Source organism: Neofelis nebulosa, chromosome 3, assembly GCF_028018385.1.
Source record: "Neofelis nebulosa isolate mNeoNeb1 chromosome 3, mNeoNeb1.pri, whole genome shotgun sequence".
Classification (NCBI taxonomy): domain Eukaryota; kingdom Metazoa; phylum Chordata; class Mammalia; order Carnivora; family Felidae; genus Neofelis; species Neofelis nebulosa.
The window spans coordinates 207,423,921-207,444,298 of NC_080784.1; the positions used below are offsets into that span (position 1 = coordinate 207,423,921).

The 20,378-nt window shown below is 43.4% G+C and overlaps 1 protein-coding gene across 11 annotated transcripts in view; it reads right to left on the reverse strand.

The window, feature by feature from the left end:
* Positions 1-11,334, reverse strand: part of PIGG (phosphatidylinositol glycan anchor biosynthesis class G) — a 56,717-nt gene extending 45,383 nt beyond the window's left edge. For 5 of the 11 annotated variants that reach the window (XR_009259833.1, XM_058723291.1, XM_058723289.1 and 2 more), the window contains exons 1-3: positions 11,036-11,221; positions 9,976-10,181; positions 962-1,171 (exon numbers count right to left, since the gene is read on the reverse strand). Coding sequence is in view for 9 of the 11 variants with exons in the window: in XM_058723291.1 (XP_058579274.1) it covers positions 962-1,171; positions 9,976-10,181; positions 11,036-11,189 (570 nt within the window). In the remaining 2 variants the exon portion in view is untranslated. The other 6 variants (XM_058723285.1, XM_058723286.1, XM_058723287.1 and 3 more) reach the window with 6 other exon arrangements.
* Between the last annotated feature and the right edge of the window lie 9,044 nt (positions 11,335-20,378).

A 20,378-nucleotide genomic window follows, 5' to 3' on the forward strand; every position in this document is an offset into this window, starting at 1 on the left:
AAAGGGAAGGGTCTCTAATTGATGAGACAGAGGACGAGAAAACTCAGTAACTGCTTCATCTACAGACGTCAACTTCGGGAAAGGATATCAACCTAAGCAAGACTGCAGATACTCCACGAGGCCCAGCAAATTGAGCTGCTGTGCGTGTGCCTCTAGTCTATGGGGACTCCCTCCGGAGTTGACCAGGGTCAACTGTCTTTAAATTGATTGATTGATTGATTGATTGATTGATTTTAGAGAGAGAGAGCACACGAGTGGGCAGAGAGGGGCAGAGGGAGAAAGGGAGGGTGGGAGAATCTCAAGGAGGTTCCACACTCAGCACAGAGCCTGACGCGGGCTCAATCCCACCATCCTGGGACCAGACCATGACCTGAGCTGAAATAAAGAGTCAGATGCTCAACTGATTGAGACATCCAGGGTCTCAGCCAGGGTCAGTGTTCTAACTACGGGGCTAATCACGCCCTCTTTCTTGTTGGAGACTGCACTCCCAGCACAGGGAAATGCCCCTCAGGACCAGGCTCTGCCCAGCTCACCATCTGTCCTCCCACCTCTCCACTGGGGATGCCACCACACTAACAGGAGAACATCCTCAAAGATCCCAGAGAGGCGACGGAGTCCTCAGGCTCTGCCCTGTACAGATGCTGCGCCCGCCATTCTGTCCACTTGGGAAGTCCCTACTCACTTCTCAAAACTCAGCTTAAATGGCTCCTTGCTGGCTGGCCCTGATCCTCTGTACCCCCATCAACAGGCGCTTGGCTGTTCCAAGAGAATTTTGATCACAACTGCATCAGGGTTCATGTCCCTGGGCCGTAACTGATTATGTGAATGAATGGACAATTTTTACAACCTCTCCATACTACTCCCAATATACTAATAAAAGCCACATACAAAACGATGTTGCCTCTAAGAGTATATCAGACTCCATCTATCATGACAAAATTTTCTTATTTGAAAACCTGACCTCTGTATAATCTGACACAAAAAATGAGGTTGTTCCATCATATTCCACAAAATGCTGTGGGAATAATTTCACCCATGTTTCATCTCCATAAAAGATCATTCTTTTCCCAGCTGCTTTTGCCTGTGTGATCACATTGTCTTCCAGCAGTGCAGGGGAATTGAGGTTCCTGACAACATCGATGAAGCCAGGGAGGCTCCCTGTCATCAGTGCCTGCAGGAGGAAACATTTGAGAACTTAGACCATGGAATCCAAAGCACAGCGAGGGAAGGGGTGCCAAAAATCATTTTATGGATGAAAGAGGAAAGCATAAAACTAGGGCATCCTCAATACTGGAGGGTGGGTCAGTGTTAAGACAAAGGGGAAAGCTGCACATACGTTCTGGCAAAGCTAGCAAACCTGATCACAAAGACTTTGTTGTATTTCAGCCAATGGGAGGATGGAGGAGGCTGCGGGCAGCTGGATGACAGTGGTGGACAGGAAAGCCGTGAGTTACAGCAACTGAAGCAGATGGCAAAGTGTGTTATGCATCGAAAACACAAATCTGTTTACTCAACCACCTGTCAGGTCCTCACCTAAGCTTCAAATCTGCTCTGTGTGATGAGCAAACTCCATGTACTGATCTTACAACACAGCAATTCTAATGTCCACCTTCAGTGGATGAACAGCTTCTCACACACACCTGGGAGGAAAGCAGTCTCTAAGCAAAAACTCTCAGGAATTCCCATCGTTAACGGGCCCAGGTTGCTGGTGGGACACCCCTGCTCCACACACACACACACACACACACACACACACACACACACACCCTACTGAAATTTCTGGGAAGAAAGGGTAGGCGTGACATATTGCCAATACCTTTCTGATGTAGAGTTATGTCAACAACCTCCCTCATTTTAGCATAGAGTCTAAGAGGCCATTGTAACAGGTCATGTGTCTCCTATGATCTGGAGTTATCCAACAACCCATGATACTGGCACCCAGGGACCTATGTACTGAAATAAACAGAAATCTGGACAGTGCCAACAGGCATACTAAGTTTTCCAGGACTTCTTTAACAGCCAAAAATGCAAATATGGATTAACCTGACTTCTGGAATGCCAGAGGAGCTTGGCATATCTCCTCCCATAAGAGCAATGATAAATGGGACCAAACTGCCAAAAGCAATCATTTCCAGACTTTGAAAGCTCATCAAGGATATAAAACGAATTGAGAAGTTCTTATCTAAGACAAACTACTGAATCTCAGGAAGAGCTGTGAGTCCCTGTGCTGTTTAACATAGCCTGCTCCCCTTCTCCTACCCCTGCAATATAGCAGCCATGGGGATCCGTCTGACCTGGAGCTGCTCAGAGAAGTCCCATGCCAGGGATATGTTGGAAGCAAGGAAGGCCAACCTTACAGCTGCCTGAGGGGTCAGTGCTGTTTCTGGTAAGAGAAAAGCCTAACATTTAAAAGTCACATCTGGGTCACAATGCTATGAAACTTGAAATCAACCACAGGAAAAAGTTTGGAAAACCTCCAAATGCATAGAGGTTAAAGAACATCCTACTAAAGAACCAATGGGTCAGCCAGGTAATTAGAGAAGAAATTAAAAAATATACGGAAACAAATGAAAACGAACACATGACAATCCAAACCCTTTGGGATGCAGCAAAGGCAGTCCTACGAGGAAAATACATGGTAATCCAGGCCTATCTCAAGGAACAAGAAAAAAATCCCCCAAACAAAATCTAACAGCACACCTAAAGGAACTAGAAGCAGAACAGCAAAGAAATCCCAAACCCAGCAGAAGAGAAATAATGAAGACCAGAGCAGAAATAAACAATATAGAATCTAAAAACAAAAACAAAAACAAAAAAACAGTAGAGCAGATCAATGAAACTAAGAGTTGTTTTTTTTGAAAAAGTAAACAAAATTGATAAACCTCTAGCCAAGCTTCTCAAAAAGAAAAAAGGACCCAAATAGATAAAATCACAAATGAAAATGGATTGATTACAACCAATCCCTCTGTAATATAAGCAATTATCAGGGCCTACTATGAAAAATTATATGCCAACAAACTGGACAACCTGGGAGAAATGGACAAATTCCTAGACACCCACACTCTTCCAAAACTCAAACGGGAAGAAATAGAAAATTTGAACAGATCCACAAGTAGTGAAGAAATTCAATCAGTTATCAAAAATCTCCCAACAAATAAGAGTCCAGGACCAGATGGCTTCCCTGGGGAATTCAACCAGACATTTAAAGCAGAGATAATACCTATCCTTCTCAAGCTGTTCTAAAAAATAGAAAGGGAAGGAAAACTTCCGGACTCATTCTATGAAGCCAGCATTACTTTGATTCACAAACCAGACAGAGACCCAGCAAAAAAAGAGAACTACAGGCCAATATCCCTGATGAATATGGATGCAAAAATTCCCAACAAGATACTAGCAAATTGAATTCTACAGCATATAAAAAGAATTATTCACCATGATCAAGTGGGATTCATTCCTGGGCTGCAGGGCCGGTTCAACATTCACAAATCAATCAATGTAATACATCTCATTGATAAAAGAAAAGAACCATATGATCCTGTCAATAGATGGAGAGAAAGCATTTGACAAAATACAGCATCTCTTCTTAGTAAAAACCCTCGAGAAAGTTGGGATAGAAGGAACATACTTAAACATCATAAAAGTCATTTATGAAAAGCCCACAGCTAATACCATCCTCAATGGGGAAAAACTGAGAGCTTTCTCCCTGAGATCAGGAACATGACAGGGATGTCCACTCTCATCACTGTTGTTTAACATAGTGTTGGAAGTTCTAGCATCAGCAACCAGACAACAAAATGAAATAAAAGGCATCAAAATTGACAAAGAAGTCCAACTTTCACTCTTCGCAGATGACATGGATACTCTACATGGAAAACCCGACAGACTCCACCAAAAGTCTGCTAGAACTGATACATGAATTCAGCAAAGTCGCAGGATACAAAATTAAGTTCAGAAATCAGTTGCATTTTTGTACACCAATAATAAAGCAACAGAAAGACAAATAAAGAAACTGATCCCATTCACAATTGCACCAAGAATCATAAAATACCTAGGAATAAACCTAACCAAAGATGTAAAATCTGTATGCTGAAAACTATAGAAAGCTTATGAAGGAAACTGAAGAAGACACAAAGAAATGGAAAAGCATTCCATGCTCACGGATTGGAAGAATAAATACTGTTAAAATGTCAATACTACCCAAAGCAATCTACACATTCAATGCAATCCCAATCAAAATTGCACTGGCATTCTGCTCAAAGCTAGAACAAACAACCCTAAAATTTGTATGGAACCACAAAAGACCCCGAATAGCCAAAGTAATATTGAAGAAGAAAACTAAAGTGGGAGGCATCCCAATCCCAGATTTTAGCGTCTACTACAAAGCTGTAATCATCAAGATAGTATGGTCCTGGCACAAAAACAGACACATAGACCAATGGAATAGAATAGAGAACCCAGAATTGGACCCACAAATGTATGGCCAACTAACCTTTGACAAAGCAGGAAAGAGTATCCAATGGAAAAAAGACAGTCTCTTTAGCAAATGGTGCTGCAAGAACTGCACAGCAACACGCAGAAGAATGAAACTAGACCCCTTTCTTACACCATACACAAAAATAAACCCCAAATGGATGAAAGACCTGAATGTGAGACAGGAACCCATCAAAACCCTAGACGAGAAAACAGGCAACAACCTCTTTGACCTCAGCTGCAGTGATTTCTTACTTGACACGTCTCCAAAAGCAAGGGGATTAAAAGCAAAAATGAACTATTGGGACCTCGAGATAAAAAGCTTCGGCACTGCAAAGGAAACAATCAACAAAAGGCAACTGAGGGAATGGGAAAAGATATTTGCAAATGACATATCAGGCTAGTATCCAAAATGTATAAAGGACTCACCCAACTCCCGAAAAATAATCCAGTGAAGAAATGGGCAGAAAACATGAACAGACACTTTCCCAAAGAAGACATCCAGGTGGCCAACAGACACATGAAACAATGCTCAACATCACTCATCAGGGAAATACAAATCAAAGCCACACTGAGATACCACCTCACACTGGTCAGAGTGGCTAAAATGAACAAATCAGGAGACTATAGATGCTGGCAAAGATGTGGAGAAATGGGACCCCTCTTGTACTCTTAGTGGGAATGCAAGCCAGTACAGGTGCTCTGGAAAACAGCGTGGAGGTTCTTCAAAAAATGAAAAATAGATCTACCCTATCACCCAGCAATAGCACCACTAGGAAGGGATGCAGGAGTGCTGAGGCATAGGGGCACATGTACCCCAATGTTTATAGCAGTGCTTTCAACAATAGCCAAATTAGGGAAAGAGCCTAAATGTCCATCAAGCAATGAATGGATAAAGAAGATGTGGTTTATATATACAATGGAATACTACTTGGCAATGAGAAAGCATGAAATCCTGCCATTTGCAGCAACGTGGATGGAACTGGAGGGTACCGTGCTAAGTGAAATAAGTCAGGCAGAGAAAGACAGATACCATATGTTTTCACTCATATGTGGATCCTGAGAAACTTAACAGAAGACCAAGGGGCAGTGGAACGCAGTGGGGGGGGGGGGGAAGTTACAGAGAGGGAAGGAGGCAAACCATAAGAGACTCTTAAATATTGAGGACAAACTGAGGGTTGATGGGGGGTGGGGGAGAGGGGAAAGTGGGTGATGGGCATTGAGGAGGGCACCTGTTGGGATGAGCACTGGGTGTTGTATGGAAACCAATTTGACAATAAATTATATATAATACATATAATTATAACATATATTATATAAAGGACAGCTATAGCATATTTCTGTAAGCTCCCACATATTCCTGAAATCTGGATGCACACACGGGGCTGAGTGTGCACTCAGGAGAGATCAGACAGTGCCTAGTTACCGGTTCCTTCCAGCTGAGCAAAAGGCACTGCTCACACAGAAAGTGAGAAGGCAGGCTTACTAGGTGCCTGAACAGTGAGAACAAACCATACACAGAGCCCTGGAAAGGGTGGAAGGCCCACTGCATAATGTATTTAAGCACAACCTCTGACCAATCATTGGCTAACCACTAACTATGCTCACCAAGGGGTAACCTTTCAGAAGACCAGCTTAAAAATAAAAAACAAGAATTTAAAACAAAAATGAGCATACCCGTTACTGTGCACTCCAGAGGAGACAGACTCTACAGAAAGAGTTTAGGCAAGTGATTACACTAACAAACCAACAAAATGACAGAAACAACCACCACTCCTGGGGTAGCGGATCAAAGTCCAGAGTGTGGTGGTGGTTGCACGGCTATGCCACATTTGTTAAATCTCACCAAACTGTGCACATAAAAATGTATGCGCTGCATCGTATGAAAATTCTATCTCAATGAAATTGTTTTTTAAAACGTGAGCCTCTCCCCCTCCGTGAAATCCTACTGCTTCTAGGTAACCAGTTACTCTTGGCGAGTATCATACCGTACCTTTTCCTGTATGTGTACAATCACAAAGGTACATATTTTTCTTTACCAAAATGGTAACAAACTACATAAATAATTCCACAACTTGCTTTTGTTTTTCAAACGCTAACATATCATCAACTTCTTTCCCCAGAAAACACACAGCTGCTGCTGCTGCTTCTTCTTTTTTAGCACCGACAAAGCAATCCAGTATTTGGACCAAGACCATTTTAACGGACATTTATTTTAAAAAGCTTCCAATGGAAGTGCCATCTGAGCTGAGATCTGAAGGCTGACATGTTGTCGAGGGGAGGGGAAGGGAGGTGAGGCGGGGCTTTCCAAGGGGGAGCACCGCAATCTGTGAAGGCCCCAAGGTTGAAGGAGGGCAGCACACTTGGGGTACGGAGAGCTATGGGGATCCTTGTGGATGAATGACACAGGAAGAGGGAAGGCAGCTCAGAGGAGGGTGGACAGGTAAACAGGGACAGGACCATGTAGCCTCAAGGCCTGGGTTAGCACCCAGAGTTTAAGCCAGCGCACCACGAGCTGCTTTGTTTGGACAGGCAGTGCAGGGCTTGGCTCAGTGTTGAGAGTACCTGTCCACCTCATTTCGTGTGAGGAAGAGGTCATCACCAATCTTTAACTTTTTACAATGTGATAGACAAAAACTGGGTTTACAGATTGATTTAGTTTGCTTTGCCCTGATTACTAGTAAAGACATCTTTTCCTATGTTTACTCGCCATTTCAATGTCTTCCTTTGTGGGTTTTTTTATATCCTTTGCCACTGGATTGTTTTCTGTCAGATTCTCTTTACACATCACGGGCTTAACATCTTGTTTGTGATCTCAGCTGTAAATGATTTTTCCAAGTTTATCATTTGTCAGTTGACTTAGTTTATAGTGTCTTCCACCACATAAAGGTTTTCTGTTTCCACGTGGTCTAATCTGTCCATTCTTTTCCCAGGGGCTTTTATAAGGCACTTGCCTCCTTCTCATATTAGGCTGGGTTTCCACTGACATTTTCAAGGAGGGCAGGGACTATTTAGTACCCTTCACCCTCCTGCATGCCTGCAGGAGGCATGCAGGCAGCGGAGAGCCCTGGGAAGTCTAAGTGAGAGCCCAAGCCTGACATCAGCTTGGAGGTCTTCCTGTGGTTGCTGTGGCCTTGGGAATAGTAGTTTCTTGCCTTCTGAGACTGAAGGAGGGCTCTGCAGAGACTACTGGAAGAGGATGTGGCCTGGTCACTCTATTGGGCAGCACTGCTGTGTAAACTCACTGTGACCAACAGAGGCTCTGGAGCCACACACGCGTAGGCTTAGGCTTGGTTTCTGATGTCACCTGTGTGGTTTTACCACTTCAAGCCTGTTTCCTCATCTGGAAAATGGAGAAGATGGCAGTACCTGCCTCCCGAAGCCTAACATGGGGCTGTTGCGACAGCACATGAGAAAATGCCTGTGCTCTGTGCTCACTGCAGTCAGTTGTCCAGTACCTGTTCCTTATTGTGACTATAAATTCCCTGAAGAAAGGAAAAGCAGTCACATATTAGTTAACACGAGAAAATGCTATGAGGGGCATTAGTCTGGAGTCATTTAGGTCAGCATTTTGTGACAACTGCATCAACACTTTGAGATTACTGAAGTCCCTTCCCTAACTGAAGGCAGGGTAGGGGACACACTACCTTAGCCAGCACTACCCAATCCTGCCAAATTCTAGAGCTGTGTAACCCTAACTCCAGTATGGACTTCCTGTTCTAGCTCCTCCTTGATGAGGAACGAGGACCAAGAGCCTGTAAAGGACTGAAGACAAAACAGACGAAATGAAACAAAACACCGGTTTCATGAAATGACACAAATGGGCTGGAGACGGGAGGCCCTAAGAACCACAGCGGCCCACATACGCGTCTGCACACCCATTTACACATTTTGTTACACACCTGCTCAGATTCCTAGTAATACTTTTCTTACCAGAACGAAGGAGGAACGGGTTCCTTCCATACTTCTGATAGAACAGATAAAGACAGTGCTCCTGATGGTAAGGAGTCTGAATGCTTTTCTTCCAGCTTTCACAAGACTGGGCTCAACAGAAGGAGTACTCTTAAGAGACCATTCCTGAGCTTCTTGACTAAAGGTGCTCCCCACCTCCCGCTCCTCATCGCTCCATCATGTTGTCCTCCTTGATTTCTTCCATAGCACTTATCACTTTCTGAAACTTTGATTATTTATTTGTATACTTACATATTTTCTGTCCCCTCAATCAGAAATTAAGCTCCATGAGGATAGGGCACTTGCTGTCTTGTTCCTCACTGAATCCCTCTTATCTAAAACTGTGTGGTACACAGACGATGCTCAATAAATATTGCCTAATGACGGACACACTACATCCAAAAGTGGCAGAGAGTGGGAAACTCAAGAAAAAGAGCCAATGAAAGATGTGGTTTTAACCCTTACAATCCCAGGCTGTTTTATCCATCCAGTAAACAGTTACTGAGTACCTACTAAATGCTGCCCCAAGCTTTGAATCAAGAAGTGGCTCCATCTCATCAAGTATTGACGTGTCACATGATCAGCCATAGATGTAAGGCTTAGCCAGAACTTTTATGCCATGCTAGCAACGTAGTCACAAACTTTTAAGCTCCTCTGTCCCTTTCTGCTGCCTCCTCTTTACTCATCCTCAGCTTAACTTGAATGTAATTTCTTCAGATAGGCTTTTCTCACCCTCAATCTAAATTGGGGCTCCTCCTAACCCACCCAGCAATGAGCATCACATCCTGTTCTTTCTCATCATGCATTAATCACACTTTAAAAGTGAACATTAATTTGTCTACTCATTTGTGTAATGGCTACGTCTCTCCTAAGTGACTAAAAGCTCCATGAAGGTAGATAACTATTTTCTCCCAAATGCATACCCATTACAATACTGACACATAGTAGTTGCTTAATAAACAGTTCTGGAGCCAGTCAATAAAGCTGTACTATTTTTTTTTTTTTTTTCAACTCATAGTTCTTGGGTAAAGCACCATGTGCTTTAAAGCCACACTCACTAGGCTGAATACCTGAAACAGGTATTCACTAGAAACACTAGAAATGGCCAGATCATGCAGGTTTGATCACTGTGCATACCACAATCGTTGACGAGTTATCGAACTTATCTGAGTTTGCTTTCTCATCTATAAAATCATAATGAACTGGATTAACCCTAAAGGCTCCTTTCTGGAATGTAGGTGACCCACTGACAATTAGAGACCAGGTTAGCAAGGAGGACACTAGCTCTTGGATTAGGCTGACCTGAATGATCTGGATCTAAATACTTTACGCTTTCCATCAAGTGTGAACTTTGGCTACTTGACAGGGGGCATAAATCACAGGTCTCAGTTCCAGCCTACCTTGTGAGGCTTCTTCAGCATTTTATTGTCCCAGCCAGGTTGACAACACCAAACTAACTTCTACTTAGTAAAAATTGGGACTCCAAGTAAAAGAGTACAGCCCCTTCAAACCTCCCAAAGATCAACCCGTATATAACAAAGTCAAACCATTTACCTTGATTCGAGGCATAGTAACTGTAGGTGGCTTTGCTTCAGCCACAAAACTGTGAGATGCTCCTTTTTCCACGAGATAAGTCGTGTAGGGCATAAATTTCACACCCTTTGACCCAAACACAAAATCATCTCTCAAGGCATCTATCAGCATAATAACAACTTTACTGAAGAGGGGTGGTGGGAGCTTGGTCCAGTTGGAACTGGCTCCTAAAAAGGTTTGAAAGAAAAAAGGAAATTGAACTTTAAACCGTACTTAGCATCCAAGCAGCTTGTAATCTACTTTTGGCCGACTTTTGCACCATATATATTGTCATATCTACCTACCTCAATCCAAAGAAAAGGACCTGTTACTGGTAGACAATGCGGGGGGTGACAAATACACTGAGAGAGCCCCAGTATGAAGCAGTAAATTGCCCTCTGCATGGTGAATACTGGAAAAGGGGAGTCCCTTCGTGAAGGTCCTGAAAATTGGACCTTTAGGGAGACTGATTCAAAACAGTGCTGCAGGTAGGAGATAGGGAAGCATTTACAAATTGTGTTTACATGGTCAGTGGCTGGTATTGTGTGGCCCTGGTCCAAGCCTTTTGTACTGCTGGGTAGGTGAGGGCTACTGGGGAGAATAAAACAAACAAACACCAACCTCTTAGAAGAATGTCATAGAAGAAAACGCGAGGGGTCAGCAAGTATCTTACCTGTTATGTCTTATTAACCAAAAAAGGTGCCTAGAAAAGGGAGTGACCCAAAGGCCTGTCCAGGGAAGGGGGCGGGGGGGGGGGGTGTTAGCTGGATGAGCAGACCCGGGGGGAGGCAAGAACCAGGGTGTGGATAGCTTTCTTTGCGGCGACCAGGGAGGAGATTCGAGGCGGGCTAGTAGCGGTGGTTGCCACAAAACGATACAGAAAGAGGCTGGGGCGGTAAAAAGGGGGCTCCTGGGTGTGGAGACCAGAATGAAAGAGACGAGCACCGGTAGCCCGAGAAGTCCAAGAGGCGAGGCTCAGAAGGAGGGTTCTCTGGAGAAAGTGGGGCCAGGGGAGCGGAGACGGCCGGGGAGGGGTCCGTACCAGTGGAGGGTTCGGGCGCTGGGGGCTCTGCTTGGTGCTCCGTCCTAGAAGAGGAACGAACCGGAGCCGGGAAGAATCCCCGAAGGAAGAGCGCGACCCCGAGCACCTCGATCACTACGCAGCAGGCGGCAAAGGTCCCGGAGCCCAGCCGCATCGTGCCCACCCGCAGGGCCAGGATCCGTGCACCCCGACCCCTCACAATTGCGAGCTCCCTCCCAACTCTCCCTCAGCACCGGCTGCTTCCGGGAGCAGCCCCTGAACAAGCTTGAACTGGCACGCGTAACAGGCGGTGACTCGTGGCGTCATCACGTCCGCCGGCGCGCCAGAAATATGCAAAACAGACGGACGCTTCCGGGTGCTGGTACTCCCAGAGTCCTCTTGCGAGCACTTCCGGCGCGCGCGCTTGCGCCTTCCCTCCTGCCCGCGAGGCCCCGCCCCCGCTTTCCAGCTGGAGGTGTTGGGGGTGTTTCCCGTGGGTAGGAAAACCGAACGTGTGCCATTCCTCCTGCCGGGAGCTTTCGCATGGGTCACCTCAGCCTCCTGAGTCTAGTGCCTTCGCTGTCAGAACCCTCACCTTTCTTGGGCAGGTCTGAGCAGCGGGCGCCTTCTCTGAGCTGGGCTTCAAGTTGGGCCGCCGCTGCATCGCTAAGTGACCTAGAGAAGGTCAAGCTGACTTCCTGGACTAGGGTGTCCCTGTGCGAATTACACTCCAAGACATTGTTGAGGCGCCGTTCCAGACCCCTTACTGGACGGTGCCTCTGTCCTCGGCTTCTGTGTGTGCTGGGGACCAGTAGCTCATAGCCGCCCCCTCCTCTGGGGAATCGCCCTAGGCTACTGGGAGCTGCTGAGCTCCCCGTAGGGTACCGCTCCGCACACACCTGGAGCCCATGACTGACAGGTTGCAGTGCCAAGGTCCAACCACTTTGCCTCAGAGGAGGTTAACTCTGGTGCAGTCTGTGCTTGCAGCTCCTGGGATTGCATCCCTGTTGCCTTCTTCCGCTCTCCTCACACCCTAACACTTCCGAGAACTTTCCTGGGTAAGTTGCATGTACCCAAATCCCATTCCCATGCCCCAAGCGGACTTCAGGTTGCGTCTCCAGGCATTACATGCGATGTCTCTAAAACAAGTCTGTCACCTCAAGCTCGGATGACTGTAGGTTTCTACCACCTTCTCACCAGTGCTCATTCACCATGAGTGTTAATAATAACTGCTACACAACAGCTGGGGTTTATCTGGTTGATCACGTGCCATGCACTAGGTCAAGGCGTTGAAGTTATTTCATTTGATCATCACAAGAACCCTTTGAAGTAGTTGGCTCTTGTTGCACAAACAAGTGTTTCTTATTGCAGACAAAGAAATGTTGAAGTAGCATGTCTAAAGTGACAAAGCTAAACAGCCACAGAGTCAAGAATTAGAGCTGTCAGTCTGACTCACCTGTGCTTTGAATCTCTACACTTTGTTGACTTTTAAGAAAAACCAAAGAAAACAAGAACAAAAAGCACCTCCTCCCTTACAAGGGTCCTCGTTATGGGTTGAATTGTGTCCTTCCAAAAAATTTATATGTTGACGTCCTAACCCTTAGTACTTCAGAATGTGATTGTATTTGAAGATAAGGCTTTTAAAGACATCAATCAAAATAAAGTGTTAACTTTAAAAATAAAACTGCCAGTTATTTTACCAGCCAAAATAGGTTTATTCAGAAATAGCAGAGAATTGCAATGGAAGACCAGCAAGGTAGACCAAAACACTAGAAGAGGCTCTTTTGTAGAGGAAAGGCAGGCGTTGTGAGGGGCTGTTGCAAACAGAAAGTCCATTGGAGTAAACCGGGAGCGGGAAGTGTAGTCGTTTCTCACTGGCTGAAGTGTTGCCAGGTCAGGTTGAAACATTCCTACTGCTCCTTAGGAAAGTAATAGCTAAAGTAGTATTGTAAGGCATGAGAGCTCCTCCTGCTGGCCTCCAACTCCATTCTAAATAAGGTTTCCTTTTTTTTTTTTTGTTTTTTAATATCAATTTTTTATTTACATTCTAGTTAGTTAACATAGTGTAACATTGGTTTAAGGAGTAGAATTTAGTGATTAGTCACTTACATATAACACCCAGTGTTGATCCCAACAAGTGACCTTCTTAATAACCATCACCCTTAGGGGCGCCCGGGTGGCTCAGTCGGTTGAGCGTCCGACTTCGGCGCAGGTCATGATCTCGCGGTCCGTGAGTTCGAGCCCCGCGTCGGGCTCTGTGCTGACAGCTCGGAGCCTGGAGCCTGTTTCAGATTCTGTGTCTCCTTCTCTCTCTGACCCTCCCCCATTCATGCTCTGTCTCTCTCTGTCCCAAAAATAAATAAGCTTAAAAAAAAATTAAAAAAAAATAACCATCACCCATTTAGCCCATCCTTTGCCCGCCTCCTCTCCCCTCTCCTCCCCTTCATCAACCCTCAGTTTGTTGTCTATAGTTAAATGAGGTTTATTTTTTATTGATTTTCACACTTCCCCCTTTTGATCAAGATCTTTCTTTGAAAGCATTGCTGATCGAGAGTCAGGGTTTTCCATATTTAGTGGTTTTGTCCCTCAGTTCCAGGAAGGACTTTTTCTGGTTGTCATATTGTACACATCAGAGGGAAAGTGCATAGTAGTTGGAAAACACTTAAGGCCATATTTGAGTAATAAGGAAGGTCAGGAGGGAGAATGCTCAGGCACTTCCCATCTATAGTGCATATTTATCAAGATCATAAGCACTGAAAATCATCTTGAAGTGTGGAGCCAGCCATCACCTTATTTGGTACATTGTTTTTGAGAAGTTTGACAGGGTACAAAATAGAAAACTAAAAATCATTATACAAACAGAACAAGTAACATAATTCCAAATTGTATGGCAGTTCTAGACTAGGACTCTACTCTGAAAGTAGCAAACTGAAATATTTATCAGCACTTATTCTGACTTAGGGGAGAAAGGTTCTCCCTACAAAGGCAAACCCAGAGTCATGCATGCCTCCTGGACATCTCTGCTTAAAGAAGCCATGAAAGCAGAATAGTGAAGCCTGCAAGAACACACTGAAAGAATTATCCAAGTGCATTTGGGAAGATACAGTGCCAGTATAAACATGAAGTAGCTGATGAACTTTTTGCAAAAGAGCAAAACTTAGAAGCCTCATTAACAGTATTGCTATCTCAAAAGAACTGGTTAGGGCTTGGGGTTAGGGTTAGGATTAGGGTTAGGGTCATGGGTTGGGGTCAATGTCAGGCTTGAGGTCAGGTTCATGTTCTGCATCAGGGTCAGGGTCTGGGTCTGGGTCAGGTTCATGTTCTGCGTCAGGGCCAGGGTCAGGGTCAGGGTTTGGTTTTTGTATAAGCGACCCTCTTCCTCATCTTCTATCTCTCCTCTATCTCTGTGAACCTCTAGGATGGACAGAACTCACCTGTGGTGACATTTGCCTTAGAGTTTGAGCTAGAGCAATTCTTTTCTGCCTGTCAGTGTTAGGCTCTAAAAGAAGAGTGAAATATCTATCTGGCCACTGTATCAAATCCAACTCAACCCCAGTCAAGAGTTGTGGATGGCCTCAGAACTTGTGTAGGTCCCTTCCACCCACCCTCCTGGGAAGGGTGCTGCTGGCCCCACTCTGCCTGGGCAGCCCCAGGTTCCAGCACAGCTCTGACTGGCAAGGGCCCTCGGTGGACATGCATGGATACACATGTCTGGTTGCAGTGGCCTCTCAGCCCCCATGTGCAGCCCTCTTGGGGGTTGGTGGGGATCTCCTGGCACCAGCTGGATCCTTCCTCCTATCCCACTGATCAGCAGTAGACAATCAGGTCACAGATAGACAGCCCTTGGCCTCCAATCATCCAGGCAGGCATTCTGTGGTTCTCCGGCTCAGGCCAGTCTGGGTCTCCACAACCTGCATGGCCAATTACTGAGCCGACTGTGCTCCTGGCAATTTTACAGGTCCATGGACAGTGTTGTCAGCCCTTTGGGATATTTCCATTCCCAACATCTGTGTGGTTGAGACAAGTGCCTCCTAGCCTGCCAAGAGAGGTAATGATCCTCCAAACATAGAATGTGGCCCTGGCCACAAGGACCAGCAGACTGGTCCTGCAGTCCTTTGGCCTCCTGGTTGTAATGTAAACCTTTGACATGCATACTCACTAAGAATCAAGGATATAGGAGCGACTGTGTCTCCCAGCAGGCAGTTTCTCACTGAGACTGCATGGTCTCAGAGAGCTGCATGCAAGGCCCAGGGTCTGTGGCCTTGAAAAGCCTGCCAAGTGTGGATTCTGTGCTGTGGAATAACCCTTGAGCTTCTCACTGCCTCACTGAGCAATAATTTACTTACCGTCCTTGCATTTGGTCTCTGCTCTTTGTTTTGTTTTTAATAATGTATTTATTTTTAAATTTACATCCAAGTTAGTTAGCATATAGTGCAACAATAATTCCAGGAGTAGATTTCCTAGTACCCCTTACCCATTTAGCCCATCCCCCTCCCACAACCCCTCCAGCAACCCTTTTTGTTCTCCATATTTAAGATTCTCTTATGTTTTGTCCCCCTCCATGTTTTTATGTTATTTTTGCCTCCCTTCCCTTATGTTTATCTGTTTTTATCCTAAAGTCCTCATATGAGTGAAGTCATAGGATATTTGTCTTTCTCTGACGAATTTCGTTTAGCATAATACCCTCCAGTTCCATCCAGGTAGTTGCAAATAGCAGGATTTCACTCTTTTTGATTGCTGAGTAATACTCCACTGTGTGTGTGTGTGTGTGTGTGTGTGTGTGTGTGTGTGTGTGTGTGTACACCACATCTTCTTTATCCATTCATCCATCGATGGACATTTGGGCTCTTTCCATAGTTTGGCTATTGTTGATAGTGCTGCTATAAACATTGGGGTGCATGTGCCCCTTTAAAACAGCATACCTGTATCCGTTGGATAAATACCTAGTAGTGCAATTCCTGGGTCATAGGATAGTTCTATTTTAAAATTTTTGAGGAACCTCCATACTGTTTTTCAGAGTGGCTGCACCAGTTTGCATTCCCACCAGCAGTGCAAAAGAGATCCTCTCTCTCCGCATCCTTGCCAACATCTGTTGTTGCCTGAGTTGTTAATGTTAGCCATTCTGACAGGTGTGAGGTGGTATCTCATTGTGGCTTTGATTTGTATTTCCCTGATGATGAGTGATGTTGAGCATTTTTTCATATGTCGGTTGGCCATCTGGATGTCTTCTTTGGAGAAGTGTCTATTCATGTCTTTTGCCCATTTCTTCACTGGATTATTTTTGCTTTTGGGTGTTGAGTTTCATAAGTTCTTTATAGATTTTGGATACTAACCCTTTATCTGGGATGTTGTTTGCAAATATCTTCTCCATTCCATTGGTTGCCTTTTAGTTTTGCTGATTGTCTCCCTCACTGTACAGAAGCTTTTTATTTTGATGAGGTCCCAATAGTTCATTTTTGCTTTTGTTTCCCTTGCCTCCAGAGATGTGTTGAGTAAGAAGTAAGAAGTTGCTGCAGCCAAGGTCAAGGAGGTTGTTGCCTGCTTTCTCCTCGAGGATTTTGAAGGCTTCCTGTTTTAGGTTTAGTTCTTTTGTCCATTTTGAGTTTATTTTTATTTATGATGTAAGAAAGTGGTCCAGGTTCATTCTTCTGCATGTCGCTGTCCAGTTTTCCCAGCACCACTTGCCGAAGAGACTGTCTTGATTCCATTGGATATTCTTTGCTTTCTCAAAGATTAGTTGGCCATCCATTTGTGGGTCCATTTCTGGGTTCTCTATTCTATTCCATTGATCTGAGTGTCTGTTCTTGTGCCAGTACCATACTGTCTTGATGACTACAGCTTTGTAGTACAGGCTACAAGTCCAGGATTGTGATGCCTCCAGCTTTGGTTTTCTTTTTCAACATTACTTTGGCTATTTGGGGTCTTTTGTGATTCCATACACATTTTAGGATTGTTTGTTATAGCTCTGTGAAGAATGCTGGTGTTATTTTGATTGGGATTGCATTGAATGTGTAGATAGATTGCTTTGGGAAGTATTGACATTTTAACAGTATTTGTTCTTCCTATCCAGGAGCATGGAATATTTTTCCTTTTTTTTGTGTGTCTTCTTCAATTTCTTTCAGAAGCTTTGTATAGTTTTCAGTGTATAGATTTTTCACTGCTTTGGTTAGATTTATTACTAGGTATTTAATGGTTTTTGGCGCAATTGTAAATGGGATCGATTCCTTGATTTCTCTTTCTGTTGCTTCATTATGGGTGTATAGGAATGCCACTGATATCTGTGCATTGATTTTATATCCTGCGACTTTGCTGAATTCATGGATAAGTTCTAGCAGTTTTTTGGCGGAATCTTTTGGGTTTTCCATATAGAGTATCATGTCATCTGAGAAGAGTGAAAGTTTGACCTCATCCTGGCTGATTTGGATGCCTTTTATTTCTTTGTGTTGTCTGATTGCTGAGGCTAAGACTTCCAATACTATGTTGAATAACAGTGGTGAGAGTGGACATCTCTGTCTTGTTCCTGACCTTATGGGGAAAGCTGTCAGTTTTTCCCCATTGAGGATGATATTAGTGTAGGGTTGTTCATATATGGCTTTTGTGATCTCGAGGTATGCTCCTTCTATCCCTACTTTCTTGAGGGTTTTTATCAAAAAAGGATGCTGTATTTTGTCAAATGCTTTCTCTGCATCTATTGAGAGGATCATGTGGTTCTTGTCCTTTCATTTATTGATGTGATGTATCACATTGATTGTTTTGCGGATATTGAACCAGCCCTGCATTCCAGGTATAAATCCCACTTGGTCGTGGTGAATAATTTTTTTTTAATGTATTTTTGGATCCAGTTGGATCTGGTTAGTATCTTGTTGAGGATTTTTGCATCCATGTTCATCAGGGAAATTGGTCTATAGTTCTCCTTTTTAGCGGGGTCTTTGTCTGGTTTTGGAATCAAGGTAATGCTGGCTTCATAGAAAGAGTTTGGAATTTTTCCTTGCATTTCTATTTTTTGGAACATCTTCAGGATAATAGGTGTTAACTCTTTTTAAGTGCTTGGTAGAATTCCCCTGGAAAGCCATCTGGCCCTGGACTCTTGTTTTTTGGGAGATTTTTGATTACTAATTTGATTTATTTACTGGTATGGGTCTGTTCGAATTTTGTCTTTCTTCCTGTTTTAGTTTTTGTAGTTTATATGTTTCTAGGAATTGTCCATTTCTTCCAGGTTGCCCATTTTAGTGGCATATAATTGCTTGTTTGTATTTGTTTGCATTTCTGCTGTATTGGTTGTGATCTCTCCTCTTTCATTCTTGATTTTATTAAATTGGATCCTTTTCTTTTTCTTTTTGATTAAACTGGCTAGAGGTTTATCAATTTTGTTAGTTCTTTCAAAGAACCAGCTTCTGATTTCATTGATCTGTTCTACTGTTTTTTTGTTTTTGTTTTTTTCGGTTTCAATAGCATTGATTTCTGCTCTGATCTTTATTATTTCCTGTCTTCTGCTGGTTTTGGGTTTTATTTGCTGTTCTTTTTCCAGCTCTTTAAGGTGTAAGGTTATGTTGTGTATCTGAGATCTTTCTTCCTTCCTTAGGAAGGCCTGAATTGCTATATACTCCCCTCTTATGACCACCTTTGCTGTGTTCCAGAGTTTTTCGGCTGTGATGTTATCATTTTCATTGGCTTCCATGTACTTTTTAGTTTCCTCTTTAACTACTTGGTTAGCCCATTTATTCTTTAATAGGATGGTCTTTAGTCTCCAAATATTTGTTATCTCTCCACATTTTTTCTTGTGGTTGATTTCAAGTTTCATAGCCTTGTGGCCTGAAAATATGCAAGGTATGATCTTGATCTTTGTGTACTTGTTGAGGGCTGATTTGTGTCCCAGTATGTGATTTATTCTGGAGAACATTCCATGTGCACTGGAGAAGAATGTGTATTCAGTTGCTTTAGGATGAAATGTTCTGAATATATCTGTTAAGTCCATCCGGTCCCAAATCTTGGTTGATTTTCTCTTTAGATGATCTGTCCATTGTTGTAAGTGGAGTATTGAAGTCTCCTACTATTATTGTATTATTATCAATGAATTTGTTTATGTTCATGATTAATTGATTTATATATTTGGGTGCTTTCATATTTGGAGCATAAATGTTTACAATTGTTAGGTCTTCTTGGTGTATAGACCCCTTAATTATGATATAATGCCCTTCTTCCTCTTTTGTTGCAGTCTTTATTTTAAAGTCGAGATTGACTAAGTATGGCTACTCCAGCTTTCTTTTGTCGACCATTAGCATGATAGATGGTTCTCCATCTCCTTACTTTCAATCTGAAGGTGTCTTTAGGTCTACAGTGGGTCTCTTGTAAACAGCATATAGATGGATCTTTTTCTTAAATCCATTCTGTTACCCTATGTCTTTCGATTGAAACATTTAGTCCATTGATGTTTAGAGTGAGTACTGAAAGGTATGAATTTATTGCATTATGTTGCCTGAAGAGTTGGAGTTTCTGGTGGTGTTCTCTTGTCCTTTATAGTCTTTGTTGCTTTTGGTATTTTTTTTCCTTTTCTCCACTCAGAGAGTCCCTCTTACAATTTATTGCAGGGCTGGTTTAGTGGTCATGAACTCCTTTAATTTTTGTTTGTCTGGGAAACTTTTTGTATCTCCTTCTATTTTGAGTGACAGCCTTGCTGGATAAAGAATCTTGGCTGCATTATTTTCCAATTCAGCACATTGAATATATCCTGCCACTTCGTTCTGGCCTGCCAAGTTTCTGTGGATAGGTGTGCTGCAAACCTGATCTGTCTTCCCTTGTAGGTTAAGGACTTTACCTTGCTGCTTTCATGATTCTTTCCTTGCCTAGGTATTTTGTGATTTTGACTGTGATACACCTTGTTGATGATCAGTTTTTGTTGAATCTAATGGGAGTCCTCTGTGCTTACTGGATTTTGATGTCTGTGTCTTTCCCCAGGTTAGAAAAGTTTTCTGCTATGATTTGCTCACATAACCATTCCATCCCTTTTTCTCTCTCTTCAGCATTTGGGACCCCTATGATTCTGATGTTGTTCCTTCTTAATGAGTTGCTGATTTCTCTAATTCTTAAATCATGCTCTTTTGCCTTAGTCTCCTTCTTTTTTTCTGCTTCATTATTCTCCATAAGTTTGTCCTCTATATCTAATTCGCTGCTCTGTTTCATCCATCCTTGCTGCGGTGGCATCCATTCAAGATTGCAGCTCAGTTATAGCATTTTTAGAAATTTCATCCTGACTAGCTTTTACTTCTTTTATCTCCTCAGAAAGGGGTTCTAATCTATTTCCAACCCCAGCTAGTATTCTTATTATCATGATTCTAAATTCTGGTTCAGACATCTCGCTTGTATC